Genomic DNA, 24972 nt, shown 5'->3' on the forward strand with positions numbered 1-24972 from the left:
CTGATTGGTTTCCAGCCCTGACCAGAGGTATCCTGTCTCCTATTGGCTGGTTTCATGCTCAATCATTTTACAACCACTACTATTAAAGCTGTACGGCTTGGTTGAAGAGTGACTGCCAAAAACACAACAATTTTTTTTGTAAATAATGACCCAAAGTTTATTTTTATATTTTGAAAATTTAATCAAATTAAGGTTAGTCATATTAATTAGTTAACTAAAAATAATGTATTAATATTTTATAACAATATTTGAATTTCTAAACATAATAATCATACATGACATTTAATAAGTTGCTCTTACCACACTGTTGGCCAATGATTATAATACTTGGATGGTTTGTACATTTTAATATGTATTATCACAATGAAATCGCTCCCAATTATTCCTTCTCTATTAGATAGGGTGCAAATCATAATACTCAAAAAAATATTTAAACCATGCAAAAACATTCATGAATGCTATTGAAACTAGATATGGAAAAAAAAAAACTAGATGGGTAAAGTGTTGAAATACATTTCTTTGCCGTTTATTTTTTCTTCAATAAAAATTACACAAAAATAAAATAAAATAAAAACAAATTGAACACAAGTATTTTGAAATAAATTTATTTTTTTATCTTAATTTTTATTTCATAAGTGGAGAAACTTTTTAACTGGCCTATTAGCACTGTAATTAATAAAAGTTGTTTTGTTTTTATTCATCCTGAAAATCTTTGAAAAAACTGGATTAGAGGATTTGGTCATTTGCTTTGCTATTACTAACTTATAGAAATGTTGGGAGCTGTTTTTCATCTCAATGGTTGCTGTGAATCAGTACTACTCTTTGGTAAAAAAAAAAAAAAAAAGATATAAATACGAGGATAACTGTTTACACACACACCCACACATACATACATATAAATATATACACACATTTATACACTATATATATATATATATATATATATATATATATAGACACACACATACATACATACACATATACATGTATACACACACATATATATACATATATATGTAATTATATATATAAAACCTTTTCAAATGGCATATAGCTAAAAACACATCAGCTGACTTAAGGCTGCTGCTCTGTCAGCTGATGCCAGTGGTCATGTGGATATGTGAAGTTAATCCAGACCAGTAGTTCACATGGCACAACTATGTAATCTTGTTAATCTTGGAAATAAAGCTTTTATCTTGCAGCATCTGCAAGTGCATAGAAATAAGATACCAATAATATCTTTAATGTGAAATTATTTGTTTTAAACCATAAAACACCCAGAGTTAAAATAGAATCTGTGGGAGATCACATAAACGTGACTATAAAATAAACCAGTCTAATGTCAGAACAAATCTGAGCGCAGAATATCTATGAATGAAAAGTAAAAATTTAAAGAAACCACATAAAGGGTCCTTTATTTATTCTGTAAAGCAACATCTCACATTGAACAGTATCAATCAGCCATAAATTTGAAGGTTTTTTTTTTTTTTTTGTAAAAATGTAGCAATAGTAAAATATAATCAAAATAATTATTTGAAGATTCATATCATTCAAACAGAGAAAACCACTAAAACCCCTTTGAAATAATTGTAATAAATTTTAAATCTATAAAGTTGTAGAGACCTCTTGTCGCGTTCTGTGACTTTCTGCCCATCACAACAGACGAGGAACCATTTTTATCTTGCTATTGAAGTTAGCAGAATGAAGTAAGATGTAAATAAAAATAAAAAATAAAAAAAACTTTAAGGATACAGAACTAAAGGTTTACATTTGGGGTCACTTATTTTCCATAATGACCATCAGACACCAGCTACATCCACGCTGGTTGCCTTGGATTAACCAGAAAATTAAAACAAGCTCACCTTCCATTACAGAAGTAAACATGTGGAGTCTGCTACCAGTCTTCTTGGACTTAACCATGAGCCATTTCTATGGAACAGAGGTTTGGTGGCAAAGCATCTCATTAACAGTTTAATACACTGAAGGATCTGTGGGAATATTAAGAGTCTAATCTGGTCTTGTTTAGGTAGAAAGAAGGTCTGGAATTATTGTGGATTTGTTGCCTTAAAGACAGGAATGCATCCTCTAATTTTTTGGGGGGATAAGATTTATATTTTTCACAGAATATATATATTTTTTGGCTTGAAGCAATAGAGACAATACATTGATGCATCCAAATCTGTTATAGGAGAAAAATTGTAGATATATCTGATCCTGTTTACTCTAAAAGTAAAATAACATAATATAACCCAAAGTTTTGAACACCCAAATATGATTGGGTTGCACTTAGTGTTTCCCTATTAAACAACATTTAGAAGCTTGATCTAAACATTTGTCTGCTAGCAAGCAAAAATTACTCTTATTTCCAGATTCTGGAAAGAGGCCAGAAAAAACCCTTCAAATGACTGTGAAACGTCCCTGAAGAAAACATTAAAAACCTGGTTAAAAAGAATCTCAGCACTTCAATATAGGAGAAAAAAATAACCTTATACAAGATTTTAGCATTTTCTTTTGCAGTTAAAACATCTAAAATATATTTTCCAGTTTAGAAACATAAAAGTTTCAATAACTTTTTAATAAATCTATTTGGTGTCACATGACACTACTTCCTTCATAACTGCAAGGAAGGTATTTTTGTGTTAAAAACCTTAAAAAACAGCAGCGAAACTCAGAGCAAAGAGAAAACAACAGAACAGGCATCAGTCTGTGTAGTAATGCAGTTTGCACATTTTCTTTTTTTATTGTTGCCTCATTCACTAAACAGTTGAGTGGTGCAAGATTACCAGACAGAGAGTTAGGATACACATCTATGCTATACAGCGGATGGATTATAATTATTACAAATACAGTAAACATATTTACATTTTAGTTCAAGCTCCATACAACATAGATATTTACAAAATAAGTATGAAAATGAAACCAGTCTAAATAATGTACAACGGTAAAATGTTCAGGTCTTGTCCTTTTATTTTTTTTAATCCAAGAATCCCAAAGATACTGTCAGATGAGGAGGGTGGGGGGGCTGATGAGAAAAATCACGACTAGTTTAGTTTGAAAGGCATCAACGGAAAATTTAAAGTCACATTAAAGTGTTCTAATATAATTTCAGTCTATAGCTATGATGTGTTATATTCCCTGATATTAGATTAAATAAACTAATAAATTCACCCTTTTATTAGATTTCAGACACCTGGGCATCGTGGGTAGTTGGTAAATGTTTCCTCATAATAAAAAAAATAAAAAAACTACTTTCTGATCAGGAGGAAGCGCTACTATTGCTCATATCCTCATGAAAAAAAAAAAAAAAGGTGCAGCGGGTTACATCTCTGGTCCCTTCAAATTAAATAGTTAAAAACAACCAAACATCTTAAATCGTACATTCAACTCTCTCTCAGCTCAGGCTGCCAACCTTCATTTGGTTAATTATGAGCAGAACAACTAAACCGCACAGACTTTATTTAATCAGTTAGTTGAACCTTTTATTAATATGTGCAAAGAGCTGCAAACTAATATGTACATTTATAAACCATAAACACAAACAATAATAATATACTTCTGCAAAGGAGCCACTGTGTGTGAAAATGTTTGCTCTGGTGTCCTTGTATTTTTAACCTAACGAATGCATAGATGCAGGGTTTAGATTCCAGTATGGGCTCTTTAACGACTCTCTGACCAGCAGGTTTCCTGACCTCTGGGTCCTTTGACAAGCAAATATTCTACTATAAAATAAACTAATGAAGGCATCTCCGTGTCGGCTCTCGTGTGAGGTGAGCAGGGGGCAATCTGCTGGTTGGTTGGCCAGAGTTTAATAATGCCCTTCTGTGCAGCGAACGAGTGCAGAGACAGAGGCGCCTCATCAGCATCAAGTGCAGGGCAAACATTTTCACCCTCCTCCACGTCCTTTTAAGGTTTTCGTCCAGTGTAACTCCGATATGCTCACTCATCCTTGTTCCTGAAGCTCAGACATAATCCTGCATGATCTGCCTTGCAATAGATATGAGTTAATGTGCAAAAAAACAAAGGTGCAACACCAATAAATGCTGGTTAAAAACAAAAATCAACAAATAAATGCCCTTTTTTACATTTCAAATAACAGTAAATACTGAGGAACAAAAGTTGTAGAAAGAGTGTTAGAGTTGGAGAAGTTTAAATTCAGGAACCTGAAGAAAAAATAAAGAAGTGGTCATGATTGTTGGTGCTGAAATTAACAAATACTTCATTTTAGAGGTTTTACCCAATAAGGGGAATGTTTCTTGATCCATCCTTAAGCTACAGCAGCTTCAGCACTCTTGTATCTCAGCAACTTTTTAATGTCTCACCAGTTTTTAGTTTCATACATATGCGACAGTCAGGTAATAAAGTTTGGGTTTATTTTTGCTATAGAAGCAGAGAGAACTGCCTTAAACAGGATCTGAATATCACTGCCATCCCAGAGGAACACCTTTAGGAATAACTTTCCCTCTGGAGCATCTTTCGCTCCTGTATTTCCTCCCTCATATCCTCCAGTCCTTCTCTTATGGTGGAATACAAAATGGAAAAATGTTTATTCCTGCAGCAACTATCAGTACAAAGAATGTACATTTTTGCTTATTTTTATCCAGTTAGCAAGATTTCTTTTTTTTTCTTTTTTTTTTATGTTTGAACAAATGCACAAACTGACACTGGCACTATCTTGGCGTGTATGTACAGAGGCTGAGGAGTGGGATCTAACATCAAACGGAGGATTTGGGCTGAGCTCGACTAGATTTTACATGAAATCTTAAGTTTCTTATTTGAAGCCTGATGCATTTCTCTTTAAGTCCAATATGGAAAAGCAATAGTTAATGTTACAGAGTATTAACTACTAAATCCCTTTGATATATTTGGAGATTTTCACCTAAAATTTCAATCTGTTTTCCCTTATCAGTAAGCAAACTTGGTGTTCTCCAGCCTCCCTTATCCTAGCATATTATCAAAAAACTAAAATTTAAATTAAACTTATTTTGGGAGTTACGTAACACTGATAGGAGACTTTTTTTGTTTCTTTTGTTTTTGTGAGAGATGTTTGGCAAACTAAAAATAAATGTTTTTGGAGAGCCGTGCACACACAAGTAGACTACTACAACATGCTTCAAGTCAGGAAGTTCAGGGGTGACGACAAAGCAGAAAGAAATCGAGACGTAAAAGTTTTAAACACAAAAAGCCGAAGGGGGAGGAGAAGAAGAGCTCGGGTTGCTGGAGGGAAGCAAAGTTCAACGGAGTTGAAACTTTTAGTCGCATGAAAAGTAGAGACTTAAGCCACAGGTCTACTTACAAGAGGAAACCTTTTAAGACTCACAATGATTAATAAGTTTTAACACTTTGTATGTTCAAAGGCTGCATGGAGGGAGCAGGAGCCATGGGAGGCCTGCGTCACTCAGTTCTTCATCAGGCCGCTGCGCCTCCTCGCCAGCTTCGACCTACAGGGACGACATGTTGCCGTGAGGATTAAGGTGCATTTGTTCAACAGATGTAAAGGTCTAACATGTTGGGTTTAAAGTACCTTATCGTCCCTGCTAGCAGGGGGTTAAATGCGTACAGCCAGTCGTTCAGATCTTTCTCATTGTTGGCCTGCAGGAGGATTCCTCGATGCTTTGTGCACACTGCAAATGTGTTGGGAGTCTGCAAACAAAGATTCATAATGAGGCAGTTTTATCAAATTAAGTTAAAGTCCATTTATTTAAAAATAAAAACAAAGCTTGGTGATAAAAGTTCAAGGCAACTGCAGTCAGAGGTTTCTATTCGTCCATAGCGGGCTTGGAAGGTGCTCATTTTGCCGTGAAACACAAAATAACTTTATGGAAAAAAATGGTTACATGTTTAATTTATAAAAACACACAAACACTGATGCTAATTTGAAAGTTGTTGAGAAACGACTCTCTTTTCAGCCACTAACATGCTCCTAGTGTAATTTCCACTTGATTTGTAATCACTTAGATCTACAGCGGGAGGTTTTCTGACCCTGTATTTAGTCATCATGATTTCAGAAGCTTGATGTTGTTGCCAAACAGCGTCCTTGCGTCAAACACAGCTGGTGAGTTTGGGCGTAGTTCTCCATCATTACTGCGTTCAGTTTGTGTCATTTATCAGAAACAGACCCTCATGATGCTAGTCATGGTCAGCAGTACAGGCTTACTGTGCCTCCTCATCCTTCTTAAACTCACTGAGGAAAAGTAGATTAATGAAGCTGGTAGATGTTAATTTAGGAGTTCCTCCTTTCTTAGTTGACTCCTTTTCAGCCTGTACTGATGTGATACTAAGTTCACTAAAGATTGCATCATCAGGGTTTTAGCAGATTCCCGATTCTTGACACTCATTCAGTCCACAGAGGGTAGACAGTTACTCTGCATATATTTTTAAACATTTCTGATAAATTCTAATAAGTTCCTGTTTTTAAAAATGACTTAAGCTCTGAGTTGTAAAGTGAATGACGTCATGTGATGGGGGTACGTAAACCTCTATTTCACCATAGAAACACTCATAAAATAGTTCTAATGTTAATTTGAGCCTTCAGGAAGTGCTGCTGATTCTGATGAATTACCTTGAGCATGGCCTGCTGGTCTTCGCTGTATTCCACCTGGGCTGTGGACAGGTTGAGAACGCCGCGCTCCACTGGGTCCTTGTCACTGTTGTAGATGAAAACGTACGGGCGGCGAACGACCACGAAGTGCTTTACCCACGTGTTGGAGCGCGGCTCCATGAAGCTGAGAAAACCTTTCTTAGACACCACAGACCTAAAAACAAGAACAGAAAAAAAAGACCTCCTTACTTTGTTTTTCCTAAAGATGAGTGCCACCAATTAGCATCTTATCAGCTGAGAGCATCCAAGTTTGATGGATATTTCTAAGCTGCTAATTGGCTGTCAGACAATGACAGCCAAATCAAATAAGCCACTGCCATAATACTAACCCCGGCCTCATTTCCTCAATATCAGGCACCAGGTTTAAGAACTCGTTCTTTCCAGCCCGAGCAAGGTAGGACATCTCCAGCGTGGGAACCATTGGGAAGTTCTCATAGTCTGAGCAGGAAGGACTGGAGGCACGGGAGCTGTTCTCTGGAGTTCTTTAAAAGACAAAATACCAAGAATCAAAGTTATGCACTGTCTGGATTATTTACTGTTAGAAAAAAATACATCAAACAATCAGAAAAAGTTTTTACTTTTGGTCTAAGGAGCTGCAGCGCGAGTCAGCCAGGGAGGGGCAGGTGGAGGAGGGGGTGAGGGTGGCGCTGCTCAGGCTGGTCACCGATGGGTCTCGTCCCAAGGGAGAGATGTCGGACAGCTGGAAAGAAAGGACGGAGTTCCACATTTTTAACAATGAGAATCAGCTTCCTCACCGTTCAGATAAAATGCAACCAGATTGAGGAAAACATTCCAGAAATTTCTCACCTTACAGTCACTGATGCTGTTCACCACCTCGCTGTATTCGCTGTTGAAGGTGTGCGTCAGCAGGCGCAGACACTGTAACACAACAAGACCGTCAGCTCAAGGCAGCTTAGAGAGGTCACTGCTGTCTGTCTGGGTTTACGAGCTTTCTCCTCACCTTGGAGGCGAGCTCCTTCTCGTGATCCACCAAGCTCTCAATGTCCGCAGAGTCGTAGCCGCTGCTCTCGCTGGGGGTGATGGCGCTTTCGCAAGTGGCGCTGGAGATCTGGGAGGAGATGGAGGTGGAGGTGGAGAGCGTGCCTGTGCTCATGCTGGGGGACAGACACTCGCTCAGGGACTTGGTGGTAGGAGTGGTTCCCACTGGAGCCTCTCCCAGCTTCTCCCTCAACAGAAGGAGGTGGCGGGTCTTCTCCACCTGTTAATGTGAGGGTTGTTTTTAAATAACAGATAAAACTCAGCTCTCTATGTATTTAGTTTTTCCAATATGTAAACAAGAACTGAGTTCCCACCTCATGCAGCTGCTCTAGTTTCTCCAGCTCCCACTGGTGCTCCAGGATCAAGCTGTCTCCTCTGGGTCTCCATCCGGCCAGATTCTCCTCTCCTCTTACATAAGCCACTGAAGTATCCAGAACCTTCCTTCTCCTTCGCTGCATCCCTGCGCAGCAAAGAATAACTTGTTAAGAAGAGGGTGAAACAATTATTCAGTTTTTAGTTTAAAAGATCCTTTTTCTTGCTCACCAGGGCTTCCAGTGTCAGACATCTTGCACAGGCTCAGCTCATAGATACCGGTGACACGATTGCTAAAACAAACCAGCAAAAAAATTATTTTGTAACAAGTCAGAGATTCTGCAGCAAGATAATACTGAGTTTTTATCTTGAAATTACCAACTTTACAAAAAAACAGAATGCAAATAAGATACTGATAAAATATGTTTTTATTTCAATAGAAAAATCCAAAGTTGATGAACTTGCAGGCTTACCAGTCAGGAGTTTTGGAGTAGCCACTCCCAAAAAGGTTCCTGAGCGAACGGGGAGGAGAGATTTTGGCGTCCCGGGAGTAGAACACCATAGAGACGTCTTTAGTGATGATGGCGGGCTGGATGCAGTGGTCCAGCTGAAAAGAGAGGAGACAGTTGGAGCGAGCCGAAGTCCAGAGGCAGGTGCGACAACTTGAAGCAGGGCAGAAGGACAAACCTCTAGATATGCGGACAGAGTCATGTAGATCTTCTCTCCGTAAGGAGTGACCCGGTTGAGCAGGAGGGAGTTGTGGAGGGAGCTGTCCCACACCGCTTCAAAACGATAGAAGGTTCTGGAAGAGAAAACCCAAAGAAAGGGGCATGAGTCGATGATTTGTGATATGTTGCTTTGCAAACACTAAGTTTATATTCTCACAGGAACATTGGGGACTTAAATTGTGAACCAGCATTAACGGATCTGACAGATTAAGCAGGAATCTTACTGTTAGCATGAAAGGATGTGAGGACAAATGGTGAGCAGACACAAAGACAGCACAGATGGTAAGGGTAGGAGCTGGAAAATACTACAATTAATTCACTGTGTTGCTTTGTACATAAACCAATCATCAAAATAAAACAATTTTAATGTCATAAACGTGTCTATTTAAATAAATTAACCCTTTTAAATGATTGTTTCCTTCTTTACCAGCAGGGGGAGCATTTACTCTCAGACACTGACCTTGTTAACTTGTCACCTTACAACTTTGGTTTATATTAAAATCTAAAACTTATAAATATACTGTATAAAAGAAGCACTAATCAAGGGGTGTGTTTGCATTTAGATTGCCTTTCTTTGCAAATCAACATTTTGAGCAATTTGTGGGAACAAAGAAAGATCTTATGCAACATGGAGGGGAGAGGATTAAAAACCAACTATAATGAACTTATTTCTAAGAATCTATAAGTCTAAAGAAAGCATAAAGCCCATTCATTGAAGGCCTCTCATAGAAAGGGTACCTATCAATATCCTTATCAATAGAAAGCCTGAGGACAAGCATGAGTCCAGCGGCAGCAGGAGAAAAGAGTGAACAGAACAAAAAGAGAATCACAAAGAGTCAGGCAACAGAGACAATGAAGCGTGTCAAGTAAAAAAATAATTCAGACACTAAAAGCTCATGCAATGAGTGCATTACTACCTTAGATACTTTAGATGACAACATTTCATAGCAGAAGACGGAAAAAAAGAAAGACAAACTACATCCAGAACCTTGGGAAACCCATGGATTCACCCTGTGTTAGCTGTAGAATCCATCAGAACCAAAGTAAGCCTCAGAGTCCCATTCGAGTACCTGTTAGTGTTGTGGGATGACTTGATGTTCTTGGCAGAAATGATGTTGAGGGACAGGACGGCATCAGCTGCACCATCATCCACCTCAGCCTTGTTCCTGATACGACCTGATGGAACAGAACAGCACAACACATCATTATGGAAAATAATAATAAATAAAAGAAAAAACTCTACAAGCATTTCATCCGCATGCAGCACATCAACAGTCTGAATAAGATGCTGAAAGTTTGAAATGTAATTATTTGGTCCATCAGCTGCAGCTAGAGTATATAAAAAGCTGACAGAAAAGTCACCTTAAGCAAAACAGAAGCCTGTCCTCCCAACCAGAAAGCTGTGTGGTATATTTCAGTAATGCCTTCTATAAAGTCTGGACCCTCCCTTCTATATACTCCGACAGGTTGTGTTTGCTGGATTGTTTCAGCCTGATCAAATGAGCGCAGATGTAAGGGCAGCTCACCTACAACCAGCTCACGAACATCCTTCCAGTGAAGTTCACTGCCTTTCTCGTGTATGAGGGTCACTGTGATCCTTCGCTGGATTCCCTGCAGAAACAATTAAGAGATTATGATTCCATTTTTATTATTTTACAGAGCCATGAAAAAAAACTTTGAGTTAAAACACACATAGGGATATTTTGAGGAGTGTCAAATGTTTTCTGCTTACCTGGTGCAGAAGATAGGTGCCATGACAGGGCAATCCGGCACTGTGATCCACTATAGCTGGGATGTACCTGTGGATAAAGCCAGATTAAAATGAACAAATAGCATTTAATAAACTATTAAAAGTTGGATTCAATCTGGTATGAAAGAAAAAGGCACAGAGAGCCACTCACTCTCCAGTAGGCTCCAGTTCACTTATCTCGAACCAGACGAGCAGGTCGTACTTGCTGACACACTGACCCAGGTTCGACTTGGTGATGGTGTTCAGCTTGGTGGCTGGAACTAAAAAAACAGCTAAAATTAGCTCAACATTCAATTAGGGGTTTTCATGAATGTTAATGATGAACAAACATAAAGAACACCAATCATTTCTGCTGAGGCTGAGGGAATCTACACAGAGCCTTACAGACATTACTATAGAGATTTGCTACAGGAATAAAAGAATGTGTATTATAGTAATCAGACGAGTCTAAAAAAAAAAAAACGAGTCTAGTGATTTTCTGGTGTTTCACACAACATTCTCAGAATATATATGGCAGCCTCCTGCTGTGGGGAAGCTGCTCATACTGCAAGCGGCTGAAAGGATAAGATCAGGGCAAATGTTCACCTTCCAGCAGGAGAAAAACCCTCCATACAAATCAGGAGCTATAGATCAAAGTGTATTCTATAGTCTTAAAATGTCCTGTAAAAATCCAGACATGAATCCAAAGTGATAAAAAGCTTGAAACTGATGTTCACAGATTCTCTTCATCCAGTCTGACAGGTCTCCAGATGTGTAAAGCCGGTCGAGACAAACTGCAGATTCACAGGGGGCTCAACACTGATGCATGCCAGTCTTTTCAGATTTTTATAAGACTAATTTTATTTAATACCAATGTGTAATTTTCTTTCCTTTTATTCAGGTGTGCTTATAATATCATGAATTTCAAAAAGTTCAGTAACCACGAGTCCTTTTAGAGGAAGCTGTATTTTGTGACTGAAAGGTGGAGTTAAATCACAGATTACGCCTCGCTGAACGCTTCCTGGTGTCTGACACATCATCAGGATTACGCTGCTGTTAGATCCATCTAATCTCTGATGTGCACACCCATTTCTGCAATATATAGCTTGAAACTACTAAAGCTCTCTAAAGCCACAGAGGGTTTAGGGATCCACAGTCTGATCAGTTGTCCTTTATGATAAATTCTCTTTTTTCACAACCAGGAACACAATTTACGATTCAGGAAATACAGCAAATCTACAGAAAGGTACAAACTAAAGTAAGGCTATAAGCGACGGGGGAGGTTGCAGCTAATTTATTGGGGCTTGAAGGTGTCTCCAGTGAGCTGCAGCACTCACTGCGGTGCTCTGGTGTGTCCCCACAAAGAGGACTAAAAAAATAAAGCTCTAGTCTAATCACAGACAGTGGAGGGGCATCTATTGGCTGCTTCTCAACTGCTACAGAGTACTTTGAACCAACCGTGGTGCTTAGGTACAGTGAACACGGGGTCATGGAGTGCAGAAAGGAACGGGAAGTGTGAGAGCTGCTCAGCTTCGTCCTCCAGGCTGGCCACAGCAGAGGAGGCGAGGGCGTTGGCGTGCTCGGACAGCCTATCCAGCACTTTGCTGTTAACATAGCCGCTCACCAAGTAGTGGATCAACTCGATCTTACGGGTGTGGTCTTGGTGAGTGATGTTGTTTGTGTGCAAACGGTGGAAAAGATCAGTAAGTATGCATGCAGGGGGAAAAACAACAAAGAGGGAGGACTGAGTCTGGTAAATAGGATTAAAGATTACAGATAAATGATTCAATAGGACACAAAATGATCCAAAGGAAGCGAGAAATGAAAATGTGCATGTGAGGTTTGGATATATAAGAAACTCAAAGTTATGGGGAATCAATGATGAAAGAAGATTTAACTGTAAAGGTGTGCTGGAATGACTGGTACCTGGTTTAGACAGAGGCATAGGTATAGGATAGTATTTCCTTGATGGTGTTGGAGGCCTGTTAAAGGAAGCACAGGAAGGAAATGTGAGTTTAAAAGAGAAGTTTATCCTATCTGAAGTACTTTAAATGGAATAATGAAATGAAATAATTTAAATTCGTTACATAAGTACTCAAAATCCCTGAACTTTTTTACATTAAAATCACTAAATTGCCTGAGTGAAACTCAGCCTTTTGCTGGAAGGTTCCTCTGTACTTTATTTAGTTGTATTAGAACAAGACATCAAAGTTTCTAGGGTTCCTTTCATATATCTAAAGCTTCCCACCTGATCAGGTCCTGGCCAAGGATATGCAGCGGGTGCTGCTGATAGTGGCCAAACACCTCAAACACGATGGGCTTGCTCTTAATGTACTCAATAAAGGACTCCGTGACCTCCACTGAAACCTGCAACAGTAGAAAGTCCGATTTAAGCTTCTATTTAAACACTGCAGAAATATTTCCATGTTGATCTGTACTTACATTCTGAACGTGGTAAAAGCCCAGAGGAGCTCCTTTGCCGGTGTTCTTCAGTGGCTCAGTTGAAAAAGCCTCGTCGTGGCGATGAAGGAAACTGAAACGAAGCACATGTCTGCGTGAAAAACGCTTCCTATAAAATCGGGACCAATTCTGATCAGAACTCGTTTCGGAGTGGTGAAACTTTAATAGTTGTATAAAAAGAAATTTTAATCATTCTAAGTGTTCAGCTAAGACGTTATTTTTACTCACTTGAATTGGCAAAAGATGTCTGCATACTCGGGTGGGATGCCGCTGGCCTGGAGGACAGTAACACGGAAGGTGAAGATGCTCCCTACCTCCAGCTGGCCTGCCAGTCCGTCAATGTGACTCAGCTTGCTGTCTGAGATGTTGCCCAGCTTAAGGTCTGAGGAAGAACATGAGCTGTGATTTATTAAAAGTGACCAATAAATGCTGGCGGTTCCATGTGAAATCTATGCTCTTCTTCTAGCTATTCAAGAGCAGCTCTGGGGAGGCAGCACTTTAAGTTTTTTTTAAAAAGCATACAAAACAAATAAAACTGCATTGCTCTCATTAACATGACAAAGTATTAAATCCTAACTTTGGAACATCTGCTAAATGTGATCGCCAGTGAGGGGGAGAGCCTGAAATTTATGAGTGTGGAGGTGAAGGTCTGGCAGCCGTACCCATGTCGTTGATTCTGTTGAGCTCCTCGGAGGGTGTGATGACCTCTGAGCTCTGACCCTGACCCTCCACAATACGCAGCTCCTCCAGGGACAACCCAGAGCGAGTCATAACCGTAGAGGGAAAGTCGTTCTGATTGGATGAATAAAAGCAGGAGGCATTAGCATAAAGCTGGTCTAGAGGAATGAAGTCCTGAGAATTATATATATATTATTTTCAACCAAGTAGTTATTTCTGAAAAGAAAAACAGACAGCCCAGGTGTCTGAGTTTCCAACTGCTTTCATCTGATTCTGGGCTCACCTTTTTGAAGTATTCATCATCAAAGGAAATCTTGGCAGTCCCCGACTGTCTTACCCCTGACCCGTAATCTGGGGCCTCCTCGTCAGCTAGAAGAGAAACAAACCCTCCTTTTATCCCAACCTGTCATAAACCTCTGCTGTCAAAGCACATCTAAAGGAATGCATAAAGGATCTGAAGGAATCACTGCGATGCAGCACAGTCCCTGACAGCTTTTCTACACATTTGGCTTTCAAAGCAGCAGGCAGAACCACACACCCTTATGTTTAGACCCTTTTAACTTAAAAAAAAAAGCAATTCTTTTTTTTTTAATTTCATTAGAGATTTCAATAATTACTCACCAGCTATAGCCTGGACCCCCACACGCAGGAAGCCTCGCACCTCGCCCTTTTCTGTAACTATGGCAACACGGTGGACGAGCGGCACCGGGTACAGCAGGTTGCTCAGGTACACAAAAGCTCTGAGTGCAAGAAAAAAAAATAAAAGATCTGAAAAACTGCTGAGAGCGGTTTAGCATCGAAATGTAGCATCAATCTAGTATCTGCAGAGGTTAAAAAGTTAACATGTTTTGCACAAGTTATTGACAAATATACACAGTGAAATATTAGTGACAAAATAAAGGAGAAAAAAAATTATAAATGAGAATGACAAGTAACAAGTAAGAGCTATTTAAAATGTCATTTTTTTCAGTTTTTGTCTCATTCAGTGAAATAGGAGACAGATCTGCAGGATGCAGCAGTAAAGGCTGTAAAAACACCAGCTTAAGGTTCTATCCCATGGTGGTCTCTCAGGAACACACAACTCTGATACGTTTTGTAAAAAATTATTTGTAATTGCAGTACTCATAGATACAGACTCTGCAACCAGATCACATCCCTCAGTCTCTGTGCTGGAAGACTCAAGGCTAAACCCAGAGCAGAGATGTCAATGCATAAAATCTCTGAAGACCCAGGATGCATCTGTGTGTTGGTTTCACTGCTCATCACTGCGATATTGGATTTACAGGATGGTGTTATTAGTGTTGCACCTTCTCTATTTTGGGTAAAAATCCAACCACCGTTGTTCAGTATCAAATCAATCTGTCAATTTTTCTTTATCTTTTGTGAAATATTTCATACCCATCTTGAAAACTGATAAGACATAGCTTTATGTAATCTACAGTCTAGTTTAAGGTTTATATCACTGCTTTAATCTAACTAGAAGCTGTTTTGATTGTACTTCACTCCGTTTACATCAGAGTAAAATACATTTAGAAATGAAAAGGTAAGGCATGAAAAAGCAAGATTTAAGAACAAAAATCAAGGCAGCTTTACATAGAGGTGTCAGGAGCACCGACACCAGTTGATGTGGAAGCAGGAAGTCTTAAAAACTCCTGAACTTAAATTGTTATAAAATGAAGGCTTGTTTTGCAGCTATGTGACCAGATGCTCAAACTGTGATACGTAACAATACATTCATCACACTAGCATCCAAAACTGCTCTTACTTCCATAAAAACTGATATATCAGACAGTCTTTTTGTTTGTACTTTAAATCATGACATCAGAAAACTGTGAAGCAAACTAAAGCAACCAATATGTAAAACTTTACACCTGCTGATCACGTGATGATATAAAACAAGCTAAAGCAAAAACACTGACAGAACAACCATTTTATAGCAAAACTTAACTGTTATTATGGAAAACCTGGTAGAGAAATAACACTGAAAGGGTTAACACTACACTGCATTTTGTTTTGATTTCAATTGTATGATTTTACGCATAAAAGAAAAAAAAAAGTATTTCACTGGTCAAATGAGAACGTTTTAGCTTACACATTCCAAAACCAAAATATTTCAAAAGTGACAAAAACAAATGACAAAAATTAAAATGAAAACAAGGTTTAAAAAGTGAAAAAGGAAACAAACGAACAGCACTTATTCTGCTTGGTGCAGTTTTAGCAGACAGATGGGAGTTAATACAGTCAGCAGCAAGTGGTGGTGGAGGATGACACATCTCACAGGAGGACGTCAGGAGATGATGCTGGCTTCTTACTGTATCTTTTTTTAAAGTCCAAAATAAAGGTAATCTTAATTGGCTGATGTCAGAGAACAGGAAGATGACTACTCATGTCAAATCAAAGAATGTTTAATTTAATTCTGAAACTCTGAGGCTTGAAATCAGCTCCTTAATGCTGTAGAAACTCTTCTATAGCCTGTTTGTACTTTGCTCATATAACTAAAGCCAACAACAGCTCCCCTGTGACGGCCTCTGGGTGCAGAGCAAGAGGAAACGGCCAAATCACCGACCTTCCCACCAGGATGAACCAGGGGGAGCGGTCGTAGAAGGGGTCCTGGCCATCACTGAAGATGTCAGAGCCCTCCTCGGTGCCGGCGTCCGAGCTTGTGTCGTCCACAAACGCCTCGTCGTCCATGAAGTCGGACATCTCGCTCTGGCGCTCGTCCGCCAGCTCGGTAATCTCCGAGTCAGAGGTGGAGAAGGTGGGAGAGGGCGTGCGGTCGGCCAGGTGCTCGTTGACGCAGCCGTTAAAGATGGGAGAACTGCTGGATGGGGGTAAAGGTTTGGGAACAGTGGCAGGAACCGAGGAAAGGTAACAGTGAAGTTACAGAAGAGTTACAAAAAGGGAACGTTCACGTTGTGACACTGTTTGCTCACTTTGCTTTTCAGGGTTCTTACACAGTTCTCATGAAAAAAAAAACTAGACTTTAACAGACAACATTTTAGAGTCTGCTCCTTCTCAAGATTAAAATCATAAAGTTTAGAATTAAATGTTCAAACTGTAGATACGGCAAAAACAAACAGGAAGAGGGAAACGAGAAAAGGACAGAGGGCACAAGGCAAGACTGCATGAAGGAAGGAATAAAAAAGGATAAGAAAATGTTGGAAGGAAGGAGCCAAGAAAGAAAAAACACAAGGAAAGAAAGACACATTTAGACAAAGGGACTTAGAATAAATTAAAGACCTATATGTACCCTTATTCTTTTTTTATTTATTTTAATGTATATCCAGATCATATCCAAACTGTGTAGGAACCCTGCTTTTAGAGCAAACAAATAACTACAAATAAAAAGATTCAATTTTCCTTGCAGTAATTACCTGCATCAATCTAATGCAAAAGCTTCCAAAAAGCTTTTCCAGTTTAGGAATCATTTCATAGAGAGCCGCCATTAATCTAATCGCAGGTGTCAGAGCAAATACTACCAAACGCTATTTTAAAGCAAAATGAAAGCCCACATGAATGGATTAGCCTACAAATCCCCTCATGTATGCAGCCTGAAAGAGGATAAACATACAAAACGCAGAACATTCCCGCCTCATGTTCACATGAATTACATGAATTACATGAAAAGGAGAACAGCGACCAATGAGAGCACAACATGATGCATTGAACAAAATGAAGAAAATAAACATAAAACCATATAAATAAAATAAATACACATGTAAACTGATGTGGCATGTAAACATATGAAACAAATTAAACCACAATCACAAAACAAAACTGGCATATTTTAAATGAAAAAACAAAACAAAACAAAAAAATAAAAAAAAATGCAGGTATACATAAGCAAACATGAATGGGAAATATGAAAATAATGATACATAAAAACTTATGACAATGAAAATTAAACACATGAACAAAACCTAAATGCTTTAGTACAGTATAGGCATTTGCCTGTGATAGTAATAGTTTGATAGGCATTAGTAAAAATAAACAGATGAAGCTAAAATGTTAAACCTAAAAGGATTAAATTGCTTTTCTTAAGAATAGCAAAGTACAAAAACAAAGCATAGAGTTTGGGAAATGAGCATCACTGTTTTAAATAATCAAAACTGTTGATGTGGACCGTGCAGTAGAGTTCATATTGCTTACACACCTGCCCACCAGCTTAAACCAGTGGAAACGGTCGTAGAACGGGTCGTTTCCAGTCAGCGTTCCCTCTCCATCAGCGTCCTGATCAGTGGAGGCCATTTCTCCGGCACGGTCGTACATCTCTCTCATTTGTTCCAGCCTCTGCCTGTAAATGATCAAATGCACTCAGGATTAATGGAAGCAGGAAGAGAATGAACAGACAACTTAATGAATGGAGGGTGAGAGAAGCTGCTGATGTATACATGATTGGAACTGGACTTTTTTCTTTGTATAGTCAAAAGAGAAAACAGATCTTACAAAACTGCTGATTTGAATACTGATTCTACATGATTAATGTGTTTAATTTTTCTTTTCTTTTTTTTTTTTACAAAAAAACTCTTCAAAAAATGCATCTCAGTGTAGAAAAAATATATATTTTAAAGCACATTTTTGCAAACATTCACAGTTCTAACAATAACGATAAGTTCATCCAGTCACAGTGAGGAGGATCTCCACTGACTACATAAAGAAAAAAACATTAGCTGAGAAGTTTGAAAACACATCTTTACCAATAGTTACTACACTATAACATAATAGGTTATTACTTGAGTTTTTCCAGGGACCAGTAGTGTGTGGCTCCATTCTTCAGGTCCTGAACCTCCACAGCAACCACAGTACGAGGGAAAGGTCTCGGGTTGCGTTCCTTCTCCGGCTCTTGGGGCAGAAGCTCCGGGGGCAGAGGGGAGTACAGCGTGTCAGTCAGCAGGACGAACTGGAACTGGACCTGACCAAAGAGAGGATTTTTAGGAATCTGATAAGCCTTTTATAGTTTATGTGTTGTATCAATAGCATGGTTTCCTGATGGAAGGTGAACTACAGCAAACCAGCTGGTTTATTTCATTTCAAGTAGAGCACAGTCTCTATTCAAGTGACACTTTCTTTACTCTTTTTGTAACATAATGTCCCATCTTCAGTGGGTTGATGTAATGGCAGTAGAAGCTGAAAATATTTATAAAAGAAAATTAAGTTAGGCTACATAGCTAAGTCACTGAGAGCATATATAAGCTGCCCTCAGAGCTTTGTTATGACCAACTGTCAACTCAGCCAATATGTCTGGTTGTCATGACAGCCCAAAGACATCTTCAGGGTTCGAGTTTAGACATCTAGTCAGTAGAATATGTAACATGTCATTTCTACAGTTTGACATCCCTGAGGAAAACACATGGTGACACAGGGCAGTGTGATATAAGCCTTTCATGTAAGTCGATATTGATAATTATAGATTAGTACTTTTTCCTTATCTATTTATGATAAAAGCCCAAATTTGAATTGTAATACCAGTCCTTTTGAAACATAACCTTGGACCCTTAAAAACAGGTAGGCCCCTCTGCCAACTTTAGAGGGTTCAGTCATCAGATGTAAGGTGGCTGAATCCTTTCCTCTGCCTACATCTCCCAGAATACCATGTGGTTCTGGATCAGTAGAATTATTAAAAATGTGTTTTATACAAGATTCGATAGATCAATAGGTAGATCAATAGATTGATAATTGCCCAGCTCAACATTGGACAATTTAATGGCTACAAGGAGTGAGAAATCACCCACAAACATGTCAAATGACAAAATCCATTATCCCAAAAACCAACATAATCAAAATGAACTATTTAGCACAAACTTTCAATTCAATAAATACAAATACAATGTAATTCAGCCAAGCTTAATAATTAAAAAAATCAACCCAATTCATTCCAAAGCTAGCATATATGCTATGTTAGTCAAAAGCTGTCCATCTAAGGAAGTGACGATGCAACAACTCCATCCTAACCTCAAACCAATCCTCAGTTACAACAATGTAATACACAATAATTTCTCAATTAAAAGAAGTGTCTTAGTAATCATTTGCAAATATATAAAACCTTTTATTTTTGAGTTTTTGCAGCACTGGTGGCTCGTTTTTTTTGACAGTAGGCTTACAGGAAAGGGGGTATGAGAGAGGGGGAGAGACATGCGGCAAAGGACCACAGGCCGCATTCGAAGCTGCGTCGGCCGCATCAAGGACTAAGGCCTCCGTACATGGGTCGTACGCGCAAACCGCTACGCCAGCAGCACGCCCAAATATATCAAACCTAATGGCAACATGATTTCACCCACTTTTTTCTTCAGCTCCACACTGATGGCGTTGGCCTCCTTCAAGTACACAGCGTTCCCCCACAGCTGGTCGCGCAGAGAGGTGAACTGATGGTACCTCCACTTCCTGAAGGCCCACTGAGCCAGCTCAAACTCATGCTGAATCCACGGCACTATGGAGAGACGGCAAACAGAGATGACATTAATAATGCTCAAATTAATACCATAAAAGGTTCTTACAGGAGGTTATGGACGTTCAAACCTCTGCACAGATTCTGAGCATTAATAATGTGGAGTACTGCGTCACCTTATTTTGGGGCAGCATTTTCCTCTAGGAAATGACTGTACTGAAAGGCTTACTGTCATCTCCAAAGACACGATTTTACAATCCAAACACTTATTTTCCAAATTCAGCTTTACAAAACTTCTCATATATTAACAAGAAGAAATTAAAATAAGAGCTATTCTCTTCTGACTTTTAAAGACGATTTGCAGGCAGTGGACTACCTTTCAGTACAGCATTCTGATATGTTGAATTAGTGTTGCAGGCTTTTTATGGGCCACATCTACAGTCTGGTTAATCTTAGTACCTTCGGTGGGTAGTTAGTATGACTATTAATACATTTTAGAGTGAGACATGGTGACAGTATCAAAATTCATATACGCACATCCCAGTAATTTAGGTTCTGGACACATAATGTGGAAGAGAACACACAGTTCATTAATTTCTTTATTTTTTTTTACATTTATAGTTTATAATGCATTAGAATCCTCTAATAGTAAAACACACCTTCCTCCTCTTCTTCCTCCTCCAGCTCCTCCTCGTCCGGCGTCTCTGCTACCAGAGAGCGTGTTTCCACCTGTTTCTGAAGCTCCTGAAGTTTGCTCTCGTAAACCTGGAGACCAACACACAGGAACACATGGACAGCTGTCCATCAGCTGCACAGACAGGTGAGCTCACAGACTTTAGATACATTTTCCAGCCTAAATGACACCGGAAGACTGATGCCAGAGCTGTGTCAAAACCTCCAGGTGATTTCTGAATTTTTGGCAGATATGCAGAATGTCACTGCATGCTGTGTAAAATATCATTGGTGTCCAAATATGTATTACATCAAAATCTGATTTAAAAATAAAAAATAAAATCAAACGATCACAATAAATCAGAACGCAACACCCTTGAATATAAATTGTTAAACAAATACAATTTAGTGAGCTAAAAAAAAAAAAAACTCTATAAAAAAAAAAAACAACAATGCTTGCAATAAAGAGCAAAGAGCTGGTTGAAGCTGAATCAGCTAATCCAATGAGGGACACCATCATCATCATCCTCTTCCTCATCATCAGAGGACAGGCAGGCTGTGGTCCCGATGACCTCATCCTGTTTGTTCAGTCTTCTGGGAAAACAATGCAGCCTTTTCATCTGGGGCTGACCTCCTTGCTGCTGAGATCTGCCAGCACACGAACAGCCAAACTCCCTGCTCGACCGAAAAGTAAAATCGACACGATCGTAAGAAACTTTGTATGATGTAATGTTGTATGTTTTATCCCACTGTCATCCATTTCCTAAGGCTGATATTTAACAAATGTAGCAAATCTATAATAATGCTGGGTTGTCTTCCTTATTTCAAGGCACACACATATTTACAAAACAAACAAAAAAACTCAGTGTGATATAATAGATCATAATACTTCAGATCAGAGGGGTACTAGTTTTAAAACAGAGCATTTTTAATGGTCTGGAAAGTTGCCCTGCACTAAGCTGTGCTTCTGATACCTGCTCTGTCTGGGAATTCATTTCAGCTGCACCCCAAGCAAGCAGCTATTTTTTTTTTTGTTTGTTTGTTCTTTTAAAAGCAGCTCCTACTGATTTGTGCACATGTTCCATAACTATATTACCGACCCGAAAACAATGTGCATTAGCAACTGCACCATCCCATCCTTCAACATGAAGCGGCTATCCTAAAACTCCTCCCATCATCAGTATGAGGAGGGAGGTGGTGCACAGGGAGCCGGGCAGCAGGTTTCATGTCATTCAATGAAAAAAAGCCAAGCTGATTCTACACATTTTAATCAATTAATAGGGTTAATTTCAAATTAAGACATTTATTCACCAGGTTAGGAGACAAAGAATTTAAAATTGCACCTTAAAAGACTAAGTTCCTTGAAATAACATTTTCTTGGTTTTGTATTTAATCCCAATTATAAACCATCAATAAGTTACGCTAAAATAATCTGTTTTTTTTTTTGGCTTCCAATAACACTGATAATCTAGATAGAAGGAAAATAGCCAACAATAACGCAGTGATTTAGCTGAGTGCAGCCATACCTGCTGGATAAAAACAATTACAGTTTATTTCCCCAGTATGGCTTTAAATGACTCGGCTTTGCCAGTTCATTAGTGGTCCTGGTTGTGCAGGTGTGGCTTCATCTGTAGATGGACGGCAGCTGGGAGGAGTCAGCCACCTGGGAGAGCTGTGGGATGGGGGGTAGGCCTTCACAGTACCTGCTGATTGTTGAGCAGAGTAACAGATTGTGCTTCCCCCAAGTTTTGAAAGGTTTATTAAAAATTGTAGCTATACATGTAGAGCTGGAAGAATCCTTAGGGTATGAAGGTTATCCTACTTGCTTTCTTCAGGACAAACTAACCATGCAGCATCTGCACTTCCCTGATGAGTGATTTACATAGAAAATCCAAAACAAAAAAAAAGTCCTGCACTGGGTTGGGTACCAGTGGGTATTCAGCAGGTAACTTTTTTAAACGTACATCTACGGGTAGAAATAAAAAAAAAACATTTTATTTCACGGGTGCGGGTAGGAGTGTAAATGAATAAAATGAGGGAAGGTATCATTGAGAGTTACAGCATGAATGAAACTTATTTAAATTTTCTTATTTATTAACTCGACATCTTAAACAACAACTGAATTCAAGAATGTCCGGATAACAGTATGTTTTTAAGTAACAAGGCAAACCTTACTTCGGCCAATTCACAGCTGTTAATTTGTGAGCACAGTCCGTACTGGATGTGAGCACCAGGCAACTGCCTCTGTTATTAGAAAAAGCTGTTTGCAGCTGCTTCGGATGTTATCATTACATTAAATGGCCATCATTAGTGGTTATTAGTTCCGTAGAATACTTTCAGATTGTGCCTCCTACCTACGAGTAGGCTCAGTAGGTTGTTATCATCGAATTAATCCTAAGGTACAGTAATTCCTTTTCTACCCGCAGAATTGTTAAGTCTATTTATGTGTAATCTAAACATAATTATAGTAGTTCATCTATTTAAAAAAAAACAACCCCTCCCAAAAAACCTCATGTTCTGTCAACTGAGTTCTTTAAAAAAAAAATAATAATTATATATTATATATATATATATATATATATATATATATATATATATATATATATATATATATATATATATATATTTTATATATTAGACCTGTTTTAAGGTCTACATTATGAAGGACCAACTCTGCCATATTTAAAAATAAATACAGAAATAAATAAATGCTCAATAAATGTATAAGCATACAATTAATTGCCAACAAAAAAGTGAGACATAAATGTATATAACTCTTAATTAGCTTCTTTATTTATTTGCCTTTGTAATATTTACCTTATTTATTTTTCTGTCCTTTATAATCTTCAACTTAATTTTTTAATTACTTATATTTTTAAGTATTTATTTATGTGCATGTTATTATATTTTTGTCTGTTTTATTCTTCCTTTGTATTTTTTTACCTTAGTTATTTCTTCGCCGCTGTTTATTTCTCTCTGCCTTTTTACATTTCTCTATGCATTTCTATGTCATTATGCAAATGAGGAGGGGTGTGTCCTAGAGAGTCAACTTCTGCTCATTGGTTGGCTTGGCGGTCCATCTTCTTAACTCACAGAGCTCAGAGTACTAAGTTAAATGTTCTCTTTTCTGTTGCTGTTGTTCAATAAAAGTACGTTTTAAGATCATTTGAGGCGAGAACCTTATACTTTTAAGCATCACCATATGGCCCATTCACAGATTTAATGCGTAATTTAAAAGAAAATGTGACGAACTTGAGAGGACCGTGGCAACCAGCGGAGCTCCGAAGCTGACGGCAGCCAGGTCTATAGCCAGGCTATGATGGCGATTTTTTGTTGTATTTGGCAAAGTTTGGCAAAGTCCCTACTCAAGTTCTGACTTCAGACTCGACATCAGACTCTCCTCCTGTAGATTCGACCGATGTAGTAAAATGCTAACCAACACGCTTCACACACGGCTATGCCGAGAGAGGGCCGCTGCAGATGGGCTGTGGTCGGACCTGGCTGCCGTCAGCTTCGGAGCTCCGCTGGTGCCGCGGGTCCTCTCAAGTTCGTCACATTTTCTTTTAAATTACGCATTAAATCTGTGAATGGGCCATATGGTGATGCTTAAAAGTATAATATTCTCGCCTCAAATGATCTTAAAACGTACTTTTATTGAACAACAGCAACAGAAAAGAGAACATTTAACTTAGTACTCTGAGCTCTGTGAGTTAAGAAGATGGACCGCCAAGCCAACCAATGAGCAGAAGTTGACTCTCTAGGACACACCCCCTCCTCATTTGCATAATGAGATAGAAATGCATACAGAAATGTAAAAAGGGCAGAGAGGAATGTAAAAAGGGCAGAGAGAAATGTAAAAAGGGCAGAGAGAAATGTAAAAAGGGCAAAGAGAGAAAAAACAGCGGCGAAGAAATAACTAAGGTAAAAAAATACAAAGGAAGAATAAAACAGACAAAAATATAATAACATGCACATAAATACTTAAAAATATAAGTAATTAAAAAATAAAGTTGAAGATTATAAAGGACAGAAAAATAAATAAGGTAAATATTACAAAGGCAAATAAATAAAGAAGCTAATTAAGAGTTATATACATTTATGTCTCACTTTTTTGTTGGCAATTAATTGTATGCTTATACATTTATTGAGCATTTATTTATTTCTGTATTTATTTTTAAATATGGCAGAGTTGGTCCTTCATACTACATAACCACAATGGGTTTATATTGCACACTAGAACCATTTCAGTCGATGAATTCATTGCTACTCTTACATTCTATTGATAAAAATGCCACCCGTCCAACTGACTGCCAGTGGGAGTTTTAGTAAGATCAGAACTCTGGAAGTCCTAGTGTTAAACACTACATGAAATCTGTGTGAATGAAACATGCAGAATGACCGAAGTAAAGAA

At 38.5% G+C, this 24972-nt stretch overlaps 1 protein-coding gene across 33 annotated transcripts in view; it reads right to left on the bottom strand.

The window, feature by feature from the left end:
- Positions 1-2705: 2705 nt before the first annotated feature.
- The window catches only part of kif1b (kinesin family member 1B), a 61700-nt gene continuing 39433 nt past the window's right edge, over positions 2706-24972 (bottom strand). For 8 of the 33 annotated variants that reach the window (XM_038306014.1, XM_038306017.1, XM_038306018.1 and 5 more), the window contains 30 exons: positions 20549-20654; positions 20427-20444; positions 19783-19931; positions 18238-18416; positions 17658-17798; positions 16071-16325; positions 14126-14244; positions 13788-13873; positions 13489-13618; positions 13055-13208; positions 12809-12899; positions 12615-12733; positions 12293-12348; positions 11825-12025; positions 10539-10647; positions 10370-10436; positions 10164-10248; positions 9708-9813; positions 9376-9402; positions 8597-8711; positions 8383-8516; positions 8141-8202; positions 7912-8057; positions 7560-7817; positions 7406-7477; positions 7177-7298; positions 6928-7080; positions 6560-6752; positions 5522-5640; positions 2706-5438 (listed from right to left, as the gene is read on the bottom strand). In XM_038306014.1, coding sequence (XP_038161942.1) covers positions 5396-5438; positions 5522-5640; positions 6560-6752; positions 6928-7080; positions 7177-7298; positions 7406-7477; positions 7560-7817; positions 7912-8057; positions 8141-8202; positions 8383-8516; positions 8597-8711; positions 9376-9402; positions 9708-9813; positions 10164-10248; positions 10370-10436; positions 10539-10647; positions 11825-12025; positions 12293-12348; positions 12615-12733; positions 12809-12899; positions 13055-13208; positions 13489-13618; positions 13788-13873; positions 14126-14244; positions 16071-16325; positions 17658-17798; positions 18238-18416; positions 19783-19931; positions 20427-20444; positions 20549-20654 — 3615 coding nt within the window. In that variant the 3' untranslated portion in view covers positions 2706-5395. The remainder of the gene's footprint in view (positions 5439-5521; positions 5641-6559; positions 6753-6927; positions 7081-7176; positions 7299-7405; positions 7478-7559; positions 7818-7911; positions 8058-8140; positions 8203-8382; positions 8517-8596; positions 8712-9375; positions 9403-9707; positions 9814-10163; positions 10249-10369; positions 10437-10538; positions 10648-11824; positions 12026-12292; positions 12349-12614; positions 12734-12808; positions 12900-13054; positions 13209-13488; positions 13619-13787; positions 13874-14125; positions 14245-16070; positions 16326-17657; positions 17799-18237; positions 18417-19782; positions 19932-20426; positions 20445-20548; positions 20655-24972) is intronic. The other 25 variants (XM_038306033.1, XM_038306031.1, XM_038306035.1 and 22 more) reach the window with 14 other exon arrangements.

Source organism: Cyprinodon tularosa, unplaced genomic scaffold (genome assembly GCF_016077235.1).
Source record: "Cyprinodon tularosa strain WSP-4 unplaced genomic scaffold, ASM1607723v1 ctg57, whole genome shotgun sequence".
In the NCBI taxonomy this organism is placed as follows: Eukaryota; Metazoa; Chordata; class Actinopteri; order Cyprinodontiformes; family Cyprinodontidae; genus Cyprinodon; species Cyprinodon tularosa.